This window comes from Argentina silus, assembly GCF_951799395.1.
Source record: "Argentina silus genome assembly, chromosome: Y".
Classification (NCBI taxonomy): Eukaryota; Metazoa; Chordata; class Actinopteri; order Argentiniformes; family Argentinidae; genus Argentina; species Argentina silus.
Genome location: NC_139654.1, coordinates 4556004 through 4571106, shown reverse-complemented (window position 1 = coordinate 4571106; position 15103 = coordinate 4556004). Strand labels below are relative to the sequence as shown.

Sequence of the window (15103 nt, the reverse complement as noted above, 5' to 3'; positions counted from 1 at the left end):
GAAGAAGTAGAACTACACTAAAGCCCTTGATAGAAATACAGTTTGTCAAACTAAAGCTAATTTGAAAAAGTCGTTACCACATCAAAACTACTTCATCCAACACATGACAGTCAGTTACTGAAAGATGACTTGTACCTGTATGATATTTAACGCAGTCTCCTAAAAAACAATACAATACAATACACACACACACACACACACACACACACACACACACACACAGTGTAGGCACCATACCTCCGGAGATCTTCTCAGAGAGAGTGAGGCTCAACCCATCTGTTGTTGTCTCTTATAGGTGAGGAGAGGAGGGGGGAGAAGCCGCTCGTCAGGTGTTCAATGTCCCCAAACACTCCCATGTCACGCCCCTTCTCCGGTACGACCTGACCTTTAACCCTCGTATTGTCTTCACTTTTTGGACCCTTTGGAAGTCTTCGGGTCATTATTGGGGCTTTAAAAGCAATACAAAAATACAAATTTCCATTCAAAACTCTTTAACATATATTGTCTTTATCTCAATTCCAAACAATATAGATAACATGTATGATTAATATTCGCAATTAATCTCTGCTAGATCATATTTAACAGTGGAAGTGTAATTCGTTTTTTGTGATAAAGTTATAATTTATGTAAAAAATCTGCTATAATAAGGACTTGGGTGGAATGCTTATCCCTGAAAAGTTGAAATGAAACAATGTTTTCATTGATGTTTATTATTTTTGAGGAGATATTCTCATTTGATTTTCATCTTTATCTTATTATAATCAAAGCTGTGAAAAGCAAATACAGGTGATGAACGACAATAGAAACACAAGAACCAAACTTAGATCGATTTAGTCACTGGATATGAAATACATCTCTCAAAAATGTCTCAAAAATAATTTGAGATGATTTACAATAAATAGAAACACAAAACATGAACGAAATGTACACTGCTTTATTCACTGTCAATGAAATACAGTACACTGAAAAATACATCTTTCAAACAATTCTGAAATAATATTGGATACATACAATTTGAGAGTATGTGTCCTACAGATGTACTTTTAGCAGTTTCTGCATGTGGTTTGTGTCTTTGAGTCCTTTGAGGGTTCACACACCTCGCTGTGCTTCCTCTTGTTGCCACCAGCTGCAATCTAGAATAATGAAAATACTTTATTAGTTCAGGATTTTTTTCCCACCACATCTTCTAATAGTCAATTTCAATTTGACCCACATACATACAGAGATACTCAGAAACATACACACACACACACACACACACAGATACATGCACACATAAACAACAACAACAACAGGACACTTACTTCAGGCACTGGAGGTTGTGGTTGTGTGGGTCGTGCAGGTGGGACAGCAGGAGCCTCCTCCACCCTCCTCACTATGGCTAGAGAAGCTGGGTTCCTGGGCACATGTTGTCTCCTCTGTATGTGCGGTGTCACCAGTGCTCATAAGCATCACATTTTTGCCCTTTTTGGGTATGTAGGATACCAGGGCCATGTTGGCCGTAAACACAAAGTGGGAGGAATGGACTGGCCTGTTCGTTACAGTTAGAAGCTGAGGTGGGAGCTCTGTCTTATTTTTTCTGACTGTTCCACCCATTGTCAGCTTTCTTTTGAGAAGTTCCTGTCCCGGGCTGTACGATGTGAAAAAATTATCCCAAGTGATGTTGTGGCCACTGAGGCCCTGTGACATATCCAGTACCACCCGTGTCCCCTGGTGTCTCTCAGGGTCTCCTCCCTCTGGCTTCCCAGAATGTTTTGTAACAACATTGTACAGATTCTGTGTGTGTGTGTGTGTTTGTATGTGTGTGAGTGAGTGTGTGTGTGCATGTTTCTGTGAGTCTGTGTGTCTCTGTGTATATGCGGGTCAAATTGACCCGAAGACCTTGTGAAGGACATAAATGTGTAGGGGGGGTGTAGCATGTGCACTCAATGATTTTTTTTTCTTTGACATGTTCTTCACAGTAAATAAGCCAAGGCCATGGAGTTTCAGGTTGAAAAAATGTTTCCTTGTATATTTTTTCTTCAAGTAAAAATTTAAAACGGGTCAATTTGACCCGAAGACCACACAAGGGTTAAAATGGTATTTTCTTTTGCAAAAACAGCCTGAAGGTTTTAGTTAAGTGGCAGCTTAGGGTGAACCCTAACCTGTAAAGAATGTGGCTGGAGCGACACGTATAGAATATTCTAACTATTCTACATTCCTATTGTTGACGCACATGCAGGCACTGGGATCAATGTCAGTACTACAGTGCCCTCCATAAGTATTGGAAAGAGGAAGCATTTTGTCTTCTTTTAGCTCTGTACTCCAACAGTTTACATTTGAAATCAAACAATTACTACAAGGTTAAAGTAGAGATTCTCAGCTTTAATTTGATAAAACCAAGATTCCTAGAAGATAAAAGTGAGCCTTTAACCCAAAACAAAGAAGAGGTTAGCCAGTATGGGTAATAGTGAGTGAAGCAATAGTGACTGTTACACTATGGTTCATGTTCTTCGCTACAGTCTTAAACTATGGTTCATGGTTTATCACACACACACACACACACACACACACACACACACACACACACAATGGATAGACACACACACACACACACACACACACACAATGGATAGACACACACACACACACGCACACACACACACACACACACACACACACACACTACCTTGACATGCTAGGTTCATATTTAACTTTTACCTGACATGTAATTCACAGCCGTGACACAAGACACAAAATGTAGGCCTGTCCACTTGAGATATTGGGTTTAAACTGGAGGGACAATCAGAGTGAATATGATCTTTTGGTTAGAACTGGTTAGAAGTAGTCTAGACTAATGGTGACTGTGTTTGGTTAGAACTGGTTAGAAGTAGTCTAGACTAATGGTGACTGTGTTTGGTTAAAACTGGTTAGAAGTAGTCTAGATTAATGGTGACTGTGTTTGGTTAAAACTGGTTAGAAGTAGTCTAGACTAATGTTGACTGTGTTTGGTTAGAACTGGTTAGAAGTAGTCTAGACTAATGGTGACTGTGTTTGGTTAAAACTGGTTAGAAGTAGTCTAGACTAATGTTGTCTGTGTTTGGTTAAAACTGGTTAGAAGTAGTCTAGATTAATGGTGACTGTATTTGGTTTGGATGCAGATGCTGTAATAGCGTTGTAGGTCTTTTTAACTGTAGTACTATCTATTTGTCCCGTTCATTGACTGTGTGTGTCGTACGTTCCTCTACAGGTGTGTGTGTCTGTGTGTGTCTGTGTATGTCTGTGTGTGTGTGTGTGTGTGTGTGTGTGTGTGTACACTATGTGTTCACACCAGGTGTGTGTGTGTGTGCTATACGCTGTGTACTATGTATGTGTGTGTGGATAGATGAATTGATAGAGAGACAGAGAGACAGGGGTACTTCAGTGGAGAGGGTGGAGAGTTGAGTGGTTGAGAGTGGCAGAGTTGGTACAAGTATACAGTGAAATGCAAAAGTGACAGTGTGTGTGTGTGTGTGTGTGTGTGTGTGTGTGTGTGTGTGTGTGTGTGTGTGTGTGTGTGTGTGTCTGTGTGTGTGTGTGTGTGTACACTATGTGTTCACACCAGGTGTGTGCGTGTGCTATGCGCTGTGTACTATGTATGTGTGTGTGGATAGATGAATTGATAGAGAGACAGAGAGACAGGGGTACTTCAGTGGAGAGGGTGGAGAGTTGAGTGGTTGAGAGTGGCAGAGTTGGTTGGTTAACCGGATGAGAGTTTTTAGAGTTAACCCATTAAGAGGTTAATCCGCATGCATCATACTGACTGAAGCAGTTGTGACTGGTGAAACTCATTGTTCAGCCTACGCAGGAGCAAGAATTCCTCGTTGTCACTAAACCGGTATCATACAACCTGAGCTTTAAAATGCTATTTTCTTTTGCAAAAACAGCCTGAAGGTTTTAGTTAAGTGGCAGCTTAGGGTGAACCCTAACCCTAACCTGTAAAGAATGTGGCTGGAGCGACATGTATAGAATATTCTAACTATTCTACATTCCTATTGTTGACGCACATGCAGGCACTGGGATCAATGTCAGTACTACAGTGCCCTCCATAAGTATTGGAAAGAGGAAGCATTTTGTCTTCTTTTAGCTCTGTACTCCAACAGTTTACATTTGAAATCAAACAATTACATGGATTGGAGAAACACTGGGCTGTTTGGCTTATTATTCCAAAACTATTCCAAATCAAAATGAGCTGAGCCATCGCAAACACAGAATAATAAACATGACTTAACATTAGAATGTGATGTACAGTGTTGGAGAAGCTACTCTGAAAATCAACTAACCTGAAATGACTATTAAATTACCATTTACTTTACAAAGGAAGAAGTAGAACTACACTAAAGCCCTTAATAGAAATACAGTTTGTCAAACTAAAGCTAATTTGAAAAAGTCGTTACCACATCAAAACTACTTCATCCAACGCATGACAGTCAGTTACTGAAAGATGACTTGTACCTGTATGATATTTAACGCAGTCTCCTAACAAACAATACAATACAATACAATACACACACACACACAGACACACACACACACACACACACACACAGACACACACACACACACACACACACACACACACAAACACACATACACACACACCAAGATTTACCAATAAAATTGTATTTTCTTTTGCAAAATCAGCTTGAAGGTTTTAGTTAAGTGGCAGCTTAGGGTGAACCCTAACCTGTAAAGAATGTGGCTGGAGCGACATGTATAGAATATTCCAACTATGCTACATTCCTATTGTTGACGCACATGCAGGCACTGGGATCAATGTCAGTACTACAGTGCCCTCCATAAGTATTGGAAAGAGGAAGCATTTTGTCTTCTTTTAGCTCTGTACTCCAACAGTTTACATTTGAAATCAAACAATTCCTACAAGGTTAAAGTAGAGATTCTCAGCTTTAATTTGATAAAACCAAGATTCCTAGAAGATAAAAGTGAGCCTTTAACCCAAAACAAAGAAGAGGTTAGCCAGTATGGGTAATAGTGAGTGAAGCAATAGTGACTGTTACACTATGGTTCATGTTCTTCGCTACAGTCTTAAACTATGGTTCATGGTTTATCACACACACACACACACACACACACACACACACACACACAATGGATAGACACACACACACACACACACACACACACAATGGATAGACACACACACACACACGCACACACACACACACACACACACACACACACACACACACTACCTTGACATGCTAGGTTCATATTTAACTTTTACCTGACATGTAATTCACAGCCGTGACACAAGACACAAAATGTAGGCCTGTCCACTTGAGATATTGGGTTTAAACTGGAGGGACAATCAGAGTGAATATGATATTTTGGTTAGAACTGGTTAGAAGTAGTCTAGACTAATGGTGACTGTGTTTGGTTAGAACTGGTTAGAAGTAGTCTAGACTAATGTTGTCTGTGTTTGGTTAGAACTGGTTAGAAGTAGTCTAGACTAATGTTGTCTGTGTTTGGTTAGAACTGGTTAGAAGTAGTCTAGACTAATGGTGACTGTGTTTGGTTAGAACTGGTTAGAAGTAGTCTAGACTAATGGTGACTGTGTTAGGTTAGAACTGGTTAGAAGTAGTCTAGACTAATGGTGACTGTGTTTGGTTAAAACTGGTTAGAAGTAGTCTAGATTAATGGTGACTGTGTTTGGTTAAAACTGGTTAGAAGTAGTCTAGACTAATGTTGACTGTGTTTGGTTAGAACTGGTTAGAAGTAGTCTAGACTAATGGTGACTGTGTTTGGTTAAAACTGGTTAGAAGTAGTCTAGACTAATGTTGTCTGTGTTTGGTTAAAACTGGTTAGAAGTAGTCTAGATTAATGGTGACTGTATTTGGTTTGGATGCAGATGCTGTAATAGCGTTGTAGGTCTTTTTAACTGTAGTACTATCTATTTGTCCCGTTCATTGACTGTGTGTGTCGTACGTTCCTCTACAGGTGTGTGTGTCTGTGTATGTCTGTGTGTGTGTGTGTGTGTGTGTGTGTGTGTGTGTACACTATGTGTTCACACCAGGTGTGTGTGTGTGTGCTATGCGCTGTGTACTATGTATGTGTGTGTGGATAGATGAATTGATAGAGAGACAGAGAGACAGGGGTACTTCAGTGGAGAGGGTGGAGAGTTGAGTGGTTGAGAGTGGCAGAGTTGGTACAAGTATACAGTGAAATGCAAAAGTGACAGAGTGTGTGTGTGTGTGTGTGTGTGTGTGTGTGTGTGTGTGTGTGTGTGTGTGTGTGTGTGCCCCTGAGACAGGGAGAGAGAGAGGGAGACACACACACACACACACACGTCATTTTTAGTACTTCTATTTTTATTTTATTGTATTTTAAAACTTATTGTATTGTTGCACTAATCTGTGGCACTGTCACTTTTGCATTTCACTGTATACTTGTATGAACGTGACAAATAAAGAATCTTGAATCTTGAACATGTTGTCACTTGACTCACTAAACATTGACGCCTCTGGGCATGTGTGTGTGTGTGAGTGTGTGTGCGTGTCTGTGTGTGTCTGTGTGAGTGTGTGTGTGTGTGTGTGTGAGTGTCTGTGCGAGTGTGTGTGTGTGTGTGTATGTGTGTGTGTGTGTGTGTGTTTGTGTGTGTCTCCCTCTCTCTCTCCCTGTCTCAGGGGCACACACACACACACACACACACACACAGACACACACATGTTGTCACTTGACTCACTAAACATTGACGCCTCTGGACATGTGTGTGTGTGTCTGTGTGTCTGTGTGTGTGTGTCTGTGTGTGTGTGAGTGTCTGTGTGAGTGTGTGTCTGTCTGTGTGTGTCTGTCTGTGTGTCTGTGTGAGTGTGTGTGTGTGTCTGTGTGTTGTGATGGCCCAGCCGGTGAGCAGTGCCCCACAGAGACACCTGGTGGCCACAAGGGGGAGGCAAAGGCAGCCATGGGGTGTCGTGCTGGATGGGAGGTACTATCCCAGTTCTATGTCCTGGAGACTCCGCCACCAATCAGATGACTCAGCTCACCGCTCACAGGTGCGCTGAGTCAGCTCGGCGATCCTGAGGCCTTTTAAACTCCCCAGGACAAGCTGAAGACAGACTGGCTGGAGGAACGAGTCGAGACCAGACACCCGCTAAGCCAGTCTCATAAGCCAAACGGGAGAGAAAGCCTGGAAGACGGAGAGGAACCCCCCAACCGACCGGAGGAAGAGGTCAGTGAAAGGGACCCGATATCCCACTAACTTTGGCCTGTCTCTCTTTCTCTCTCTCTGACGACAAGAAGAACCCGGCGGAGCGCCGTAGCGCCAACCGCCAACCCGGTGAAGATTTGAGTTGCCTTTCGCCTCTCCCTTTTCCCCGCACCTTAGAAATAAAACCCTACGTTGATTTCACCGCAACCCCTGTTTCCGCCTGTTTCTATTCTCATTGGTTGACCCGCTGTTGCGCCTGTCGACCAGGCTCCCACAGTGTGTCTGTGTGAGTGAGTGTGTGTGTCTGTGTGAGTGTGTCTGTCTGTCTATCTGTGTGTGTGTGTGTGTGTGTCTCCCTCTCTCTCTCTCACACACACACGTTGTCACTTGACTCACTAAACATTGACGCCTCTGGGCGCGCGTGTGTGTGGGTGTGCGTGTGTGTGTGGAGCATCCAGAGAGAGACGAAGGAAAGGAGGGAGGGAAGGAAGGAAGGAAGGAAGGAAGGAAGAGAGGGATGAGTCTCACCTTCTCCTTCGCCGACAGTAAGGAAAGAAGAGAGGAAACAGGAAAGGAGGGAAGGGAAGGAGGGAGGGAAGGAGAGAGAGAGAGAGAGACAGGAGGGAGGGAGGGAGGGAGGGGAGAAGGAGGGGAGAAGGAGGGAGAGAGAGAGACAGGAGGGAGGGAGGGAGAGAGAGAGACAGGAGGGAGGGAAGGAGAGAGAGAGAGAGAGACAGGAGGGAGGGAGGGAGGGAGGGGAGAAGGAGGGGAGAAGGAGGGAGAGAGAGAGACAGGAGGGAGGGAGGGAGAGAAGGGGGGAGGGAAGGAGAGAGAGAGAGAGACAGGAGGGAGGGAGAGAAGGAAAGAAGGAGGGAGGGAGGGAGGGAGAGAGACAGGAGGGAGGGAAGGAGGGAGGGAGAGAGACAGGAGGGAGGGAGAGACAGGAGGGAAGGAAGTAAGGAAGACAGGAAAGGAGGGAGGGAAGGAGGGAGAGAAGAGAGGGATGAGTCTCACCTTCTCCCCGGCCGACGGCGTCTCAGAGGACCAGTCACTCAGCGTGGCGCGGATACAGTCCTGGAGCTACGGCAACAACAGACAGACAGGTCAGATGGAGAGACAGACAGGTCAGAGACAAACAGACAGACAGACAGACAGGTCAGAGACTGACAGACAGACAGACAGACAGAGGGACAGACAGGTCAGACAGTGTGAGTGTGTGTGTGTATGTCTGTGTGAGTGTGTGTGTGTGTGTGTGTGTGTGTATGTCTGTGTGAGTGTGTGTGTGTCTCTGTGTGTGTGTGTGTGTGTGTGTGTGTGTGTGTGTATGTGAGTGTGTATGTGTCTCCCTCTCTCTCTCCCTGTCTCAGGAGCACCCACACACACACACACACACACGTTGTCACTTGACTCACTAAACATTGACGCGTGTGTGTGTGTGTGTGTGTGTCTGTGTGTGTGTGTGTGTGTGTGTGTGTGTGTGTGTGTCTCCCTCTCTCTCACACACACACACATTGTCACTTGACTCACTAAACATTGACGCCTCTGGGCGCGCGTGTGTGTGGGTGTGCGTGTGTGTGTGTGTGGAGCATCCAGAGAGAGACGAAGTAAAGGAAGAGAGGGATGAGTCTCACCTTCTCCTCCGCCGACAGTAAGGAAAGAAGACAGGAAACAGGAAAGGAGGGAAGGGAATGAGGGAGAGAAGGAGAGAGAGAGAGAGACAGGAGGGAGGGAAGGAGGGAGAGAGGGAGAGAGACAGGAGGGAGGGAGGGAGAGACAGGAGGGAAGGAAGGAAGGAAGACAGGAAAGGAGGGAAAGAAGAGAGAGACAGGAGGAAAGGAGGGAGGGAAGGAGGGAGAGAGAGAGAGACAGGAAAGGAGGGAGGGAGAGAAGAGAGGGATGAGTCTCACCTTCTCCCCGGCCGACGGCGTCTCGGAGGACCAGTCACTCAGCGTGGCGCGGATACAGTCCTGGAGCTACGGCAACAACAGACAGACAGGTCAGATGGAGAGACAGACAGGTCAGAGAGAAACAGACAGACAGACAGATAGACAGACAGATAAGACAGAGGGACAGACAGGTCAGAGACAGCATGGCGCGGATACAATCCTGGAGCTGGAGGGCAACAAAAGACATACAGGTCAGACAGACAGACAGAGAGAGACAGGTCAGATAGAGAGACAGACAGGTCAGAGACAGCGTGGCGCGGATATAATCCTGGAGCTGAACGGCAACAACAGGTCAGACAGACAGACAGAAAATGACAATAAAACGACATATTTAGTATTTATTTAATCACATTCATAATACACACACACACACACGGTCAGTTCGTTAGAGCCAGTTAGCATTCGCCTTTAGCACCCCGTCAACACTGCACTCTGTAGGTAAATTCGTTAGCCCCGTTAGCATTAGCCTTTAGCACCCCGTCAACACTGCACTCGGTAGGTAAATTCGTTAGCTTCGTTAGCCCCGTTAGCATTAGCCTCTAGCCTCCCGACCCCCCCCCCGCCCTTCTTACCTCCTCACTCGGGGACGACGGACACTTCTTCTTCAGCCGGCTCCGGTTGACGAGGTTCCCGGTGTGGAGGTTGAGCGTCGTGGCCCGGGTCAGAAACGAGGTCCGGGTACCGGTACCAGAGGAGGAGCCGGAGGAGACGGTCCCAGAGCCGCCGGAGGAGACGGTCCCAGAGCCGCCGGAGGAGACGGTCCCAGAGCCGCCGGAGGAGCCGGTCCCAGAGCCGCCGGAGGAGCCGGTCCCAGAGCCGCCGAAGGAGCCGGTAGAGGAGACGGTACCACCGGGGGAGACGGTCCCAGAGGACCCGCTACGAGTACCAGAGGAGCCGCCGGTGTCGGTGGTTTCCATGGTGTCTGTCTCCCGTTCTCTCGTAAAGAAGAAGTAAATGTCGTAAAGATATAATAATAATAATAAAAATATATCGTAAAATGAGGGAGGGGTGGGGTTGTCTAGCAACGAGGAACAGTTGGTGGGTTTGAGGGAATGTCGTAAAGGAAAAGAAAATGTCGGAAAGGGACGGGATATGGTGGGTTACCTAGCAACGAGGGGGTGGGGAGAGTGTGTGTGTGGTTTGAAGGACTGTCGTAAAAATATTTTTTCAAAACAAATACGAACGGTGGAGGGAAAGGGGATGGGTTGCCTAGCAACGAGGGGGTGGGTTTGAAGGAATGTCGAGTAATGATGACACGACGCGTTTCCACACACACACACACACACACACGGTCAGTTCGTTAGAGCCAGTTAGCATTAGCCTTTAGCACCCCGTCAACACTGCACTCGGTAGGTAAATTCGTTAGCTTCGTTAGTTAGCCCCGTTATCATTAGCCTCAGAGCCGGTAGAGGAGACGGTACCACCGGGGGAGACGGTCCCAGAGGACCCGCTACGAGTACCAGAGGAGCCGCCGGTGTCGGTGGTGGTGGTGGTTTCCATGGTGTCTGTCTCCCCTTCTCTCGTAAAGAAGAAGTAAATGTCGTAAAGATATAATAATAATAATAATAATAATAATAATAATAATAATAATAATAATAGTAAATGTCGTAAAATAAGGGAGGTTGGTGTGTTTGAGGGAATGTCGTAAAGGAAAAGAAAATGTCGGAAAGGGACGGGATATGGTGGGTTACCTAGCAACGAGGGGGTGGGGAGAGTGTGTGGTTTGAAGGAGTTTCATAAAACATTTTTTTCTAACAAATGTCGTAAAATACGAACGGTGGAGGGAAAAGGGGGGGGGTTGCCTAGCAACGAGGAGGTGGGTTTGAAGAGCCAAACTACATGGTTCTACTAGCCCTAGGGTTAGGGTCAGGGTTTAGGGTTAGGGTTAAAGTTAACTCATCCCCTAGGGTTAGGGTCAGGGTCAGGGTTTAGGGTTAGGGTCAGGGTCAGGGTTAGGGTTAGGGTCAGGGTCAGAGTCAGGTTCAGGGTCAGAGTTAGGGTTAGGGTCAGAGTCAGGGTTAGAGTCAGGGTTAGGGTCAAGGTTAACTCGTCTCCTAGGCCTGTCTGCACATTTGGGTTGTCATGACGTTGCTAAGTGAAGTGTTAACACTGGAAAGAAAACGTCCCCTTTGGTTTCCACTGATGTTCTATTATACTAATGTTCTATTATACTAAGATTCTATTACACTAATGTTCTATTACACTAATGTTCTATTACACTGATGTTCTATTACACTGATGTTCAATTACACTAATGTTCTATTACACTGATGTTCTATTACACTAATGTTTTATTATACTAATGTTCTATTACACTAATGTTCTATTACACTGTTCTATTACACTGATGTTCTATTACACTGATGTTCAATTACACTAATGTTCTATTACACTAATGTTCTATTACACTGTTCTATTACACTGTTCTATTACACTGATGTTCTATTACACTGATGTTCTATTACACTGTTCTATTACACTGATGTTCTATTACACTAATATTCTATTACACTGTTCTATTACACTGATGTTCTATTACACTGATGTTCTATTACACTAACGTTCTATTACACTGTTCTATTACACTGTTCTATTACACTGATGTTCTATTACACTGATGTTCTATTACACTGTTCTATTACACTGTTCTATTACACTGATGTTCTATTACACTAATGTTCTATTACACTAATGTTCTAATACACTGATGTTCTATTACACTGTTCTATTACACTGATGTTCTATTACACTGATGTTCTATTACACTGTTCTATTACACTGATGTTCTATTACACTGATGTTCTATTACACTGTTTCATTATAAAAGATCTGTGATGTTATAAAGAATATTTCAGGTTCAAATTCTGGGTTTTTAGGATCCAGTGCTTATTGCTAACTGGCTGGATTCTAATCTCTCTGTTGTTGTAATACTAGTAAATGACCACCAGGTGGTGCCCCCATCTGAGGGCTAGAGGTCTGGGGGATAGGGGTCTGGGGGTCAGAGGTACTGCAGGGGACAGGAGAAGTCTTCTCATGAGAGCCATGCCTCCCATGGCAGGGAGCGGTACTGCAGGGGACAGGTGAAGTCTTCTCATGAGAGCCATGCCTCCCATGGCAGGGAGCGGTACTGCAGGGGACAGGTGAAGTCTTCTCATGAGAGCCATGCCTCCCATGGCAGGGAGCGGTACTGCAGGGGACAGGTGAAGTCTTCTCATGAGAGCCATGCCTCCCATGGCAGGGAGAGGTACTGCAGGAGACAGGTGAAGTCTTCTCATGAGAGCCATGCCTCCCATGGCAGGGAGAGGTACTGCAGGAGACAGGTGAAGTCTTCTCATGAGAGCCACGCCTCCCATGGCAGGGAGCGGTACTGCAGGGGACAGGTGAAGTCTTCTCATGAGAGCCATGCCTCCCACAGCCCACAGACAGAGAGGGGAAAAGCAGCCTGCACCTTGGCTGCCCCTCACAATGTCACATGATGGAGAGATATTACTGTACTAGATGATTACTATATAAAAATGAAGGAATGCATGGAAAGTGAAGTTCAGAACATGTACAGCGCCTTCTGAAGGTATTCAGACCCCTTCACTTTCTACACATTTTCTTGTGTTATAGACTCAATTTAAAATGGATTCAATTAAAAGAATTTGCCATCAATCCACACACAATACCCCAGAATGACAAAGCGAAAACACGATTTTTGAAATTTCTTCATTTATTAAAACTGAAATACAGAAATACCTCATGTACAGACGTATTCAGACCTTTTGCTATGACACTCTTAAAATTAGCTAAAATGCAAAAATGTCATCAACAAGTCACTCAATAAGTTGAATTAAGTCCATCTTAATGCAAGGATAATAGTTCATGTCATTTTGGAATAAATATCTTTGTTTTTATGGGGTCTCTGATTTGCATAGGAATCAATTACACACTGTGTAGATTAGGATGTTCCGAAGACACTGTCCATGTTGTACTGACAGAGAAGGAGAGCTGTCTTCACATCCACTCCCTGCTATCTTACACCCAGCAACGTAATCCAGCATCACAACTCAAACACCCAATCTAACCAACTCTTATATACATACAGACACTCTCTCCTGTGTTATTCTCAGAGTTCATCATCAGTCCGACTTGATCAGCTAATCATTCATCTGGATTGTTTCACTGTCAGTTGAATTTCTTCTATACATCCACTATCTCCTTGTGGTCCGAGGAAGACATTTGGGATGACAGGTCTCAGGCAGGGCTACTCATCTCAAGAGCTACACTGACACTACACACTGTTCACCACACACTGTACACTACACCCTACACACTACACGCTACACACTACAGACTACACACTACACACTACACCCTACACCCTACACATTGGGAGACGGAACATCTCAGTGAAAACACACCACCATCCAACTGCATCATGTTCTGATCCGTCATTTCTGAGCCTTTGGTGTTCAGTGTGATCTCCCTGAGACTAGTTTACACAGGGTCACTGAACAGTCAAAGCTACAAACCCAAAACCCTGGATAGAGGGGCTCAGTGAATGTGGAGTGGAATGTGTGCAGGAGGGTCCGTGTGTCAGAGGAGACGCTGTAGAAGGACAGAGTGCCGGCCGGCCAGTCCAGATACACTCCTACTCTGTGGGAGCCAGAGGAGGGGACAGGTATGACAGAGTACTTATTATTGTGACAGGCGGAGTAACTGTTACCAGAGCAGAACAGACTCCAGGACTTGTCATTGTTTCCCAACCCACAGTCATGACCCCATCCTCTCCTGCTGATTCCTTTATATGTTACTCCTATATATGCCTCTCCCCCACTCCACTCTACCTCCCAGTAACGGCGCCCAGTCAGACCCTCTCTACACAGCACCTGTGAGCAGTAGTCAAATCTCTCTGGGTGATCAGGATACGGCTGCTCCTCTCTCCCCCGTGTCACCTTTCTGTTCTCCTCAGACAGAGAGAGGAGTCTGTGTGCTGTGTTTGGGTCCAGTGTGAGCTCACAGGCATCTGATTGAGAGGGCAAAAATAATCATCAAATCAATACAATTGAATACCTTACAATATTCACAATGTGATCTTGTTATGTTATATTCACAAAATATTACTTATTTATTTAAAATGTTTTACAAGGGATACAACTAATTCACGTTTACTAATATTTTAGATTTACATATGAATACAATACTGGTGCTCTGTTTGAACTCTGCTGTACCCTGGTTCTTGAGTAATCTCACAGTCCTATTTTCTACAGTGCTGGTGACTTACATTTGATCAGCCCAGGTTTGAGCCTGCACTCTCCACCATGGTCCACACTATATCAACCACAGAAGAACCCACAGTGGTTGGATGACACACTCACAATCATGTGGAAAATAGATACAGTGCATTAATCTCATTGATACGTCCAGCCACATATTCAGCCTTTACCTGAGTATCTGTAGTTTACAGAGTGGATCTTTCTGTACAGCAGAGAGCAGCGCCAGTCCTGAGTCTCCTGGTTGATTGTAGCTAAGGTCCAGCTCTCTCAGGTGGGAGGGCTTAGACCTCAGAGCTGAAGCCAGAGAAACACAGCCTTCCTCTGGGACTCCACAGCCTGACAACCTGGGGAAATAGTGTCACTCCATCTGATATCAAGAATCTGATTATTCCTCTCTAATGTACATGTGCAGTTGTAATTCCTCTTCATTTGGCAGTTGAAAGGCCACATATGAATGAGGAATACAAATAAATACATGTAGCCAAACGATCACTGTGGTGCAATAATTCATGAGTGAGAGTTATAGTTGCTCTCAAAAGGGGAGCAAGCAACCATGGATACATTTGTATTCACTGGATTTCTACGTCTGGTATAATGTATTTGCTAGCTATTGGGTTAGTGCAGTATTGTGTAGTCCCATGAGCTGATCTAAGGCCAGGTGGGTCAGGATTTGATGAGAGTAAAGTTATTCAGACAGTGAAGACAGAGCAGCC

The 15103-nt window shown here is 44.9% G+C and overlaps 3 protein-coding genes across 3 annotated transcripts in view; 1 reads left to right on the top strand and 2 right to left on the bottom strand.

The window, feature by feature from the left end:
- Positions 1 to 15103, top strand: part of LOC310823913 (tripartite motif-containing protein 16-like protein) — a gene marked incomplete at its 5' end in the record, with an annotated part of 214783 nt that overhangs the window by 58998 nt on the left and 140682 nt on the right. The window lies entirely within an intron of this gene.
- LOC310823897 (uncharacterized protein) overlaps positions 1 to 15103 on the bottom strand; it is a 211889-nt gene that overhangs the window by 171982 nt on the left and 24804 nt on the right. The gene's annotated exons all lie outside the window — the stretch shown is intronic.
- Positions 1 to 15103, bottom strand: part of LOC310823899 (uncharacterized protein) — a 310796-nt gene that overhangs the window by 288684 nt on the left and 7009 nt on the right. The window contains exon 8 of the mRNA XM_083696839.1: positions 14561 to 14734. Coding sequence (XP_083552965.1) covers positions 14561 to 14734 — 174 coding nt within the window. The remainder of the gene's footprint in view (positions 1 to 14560; positions 14735 to 15103) is intronic.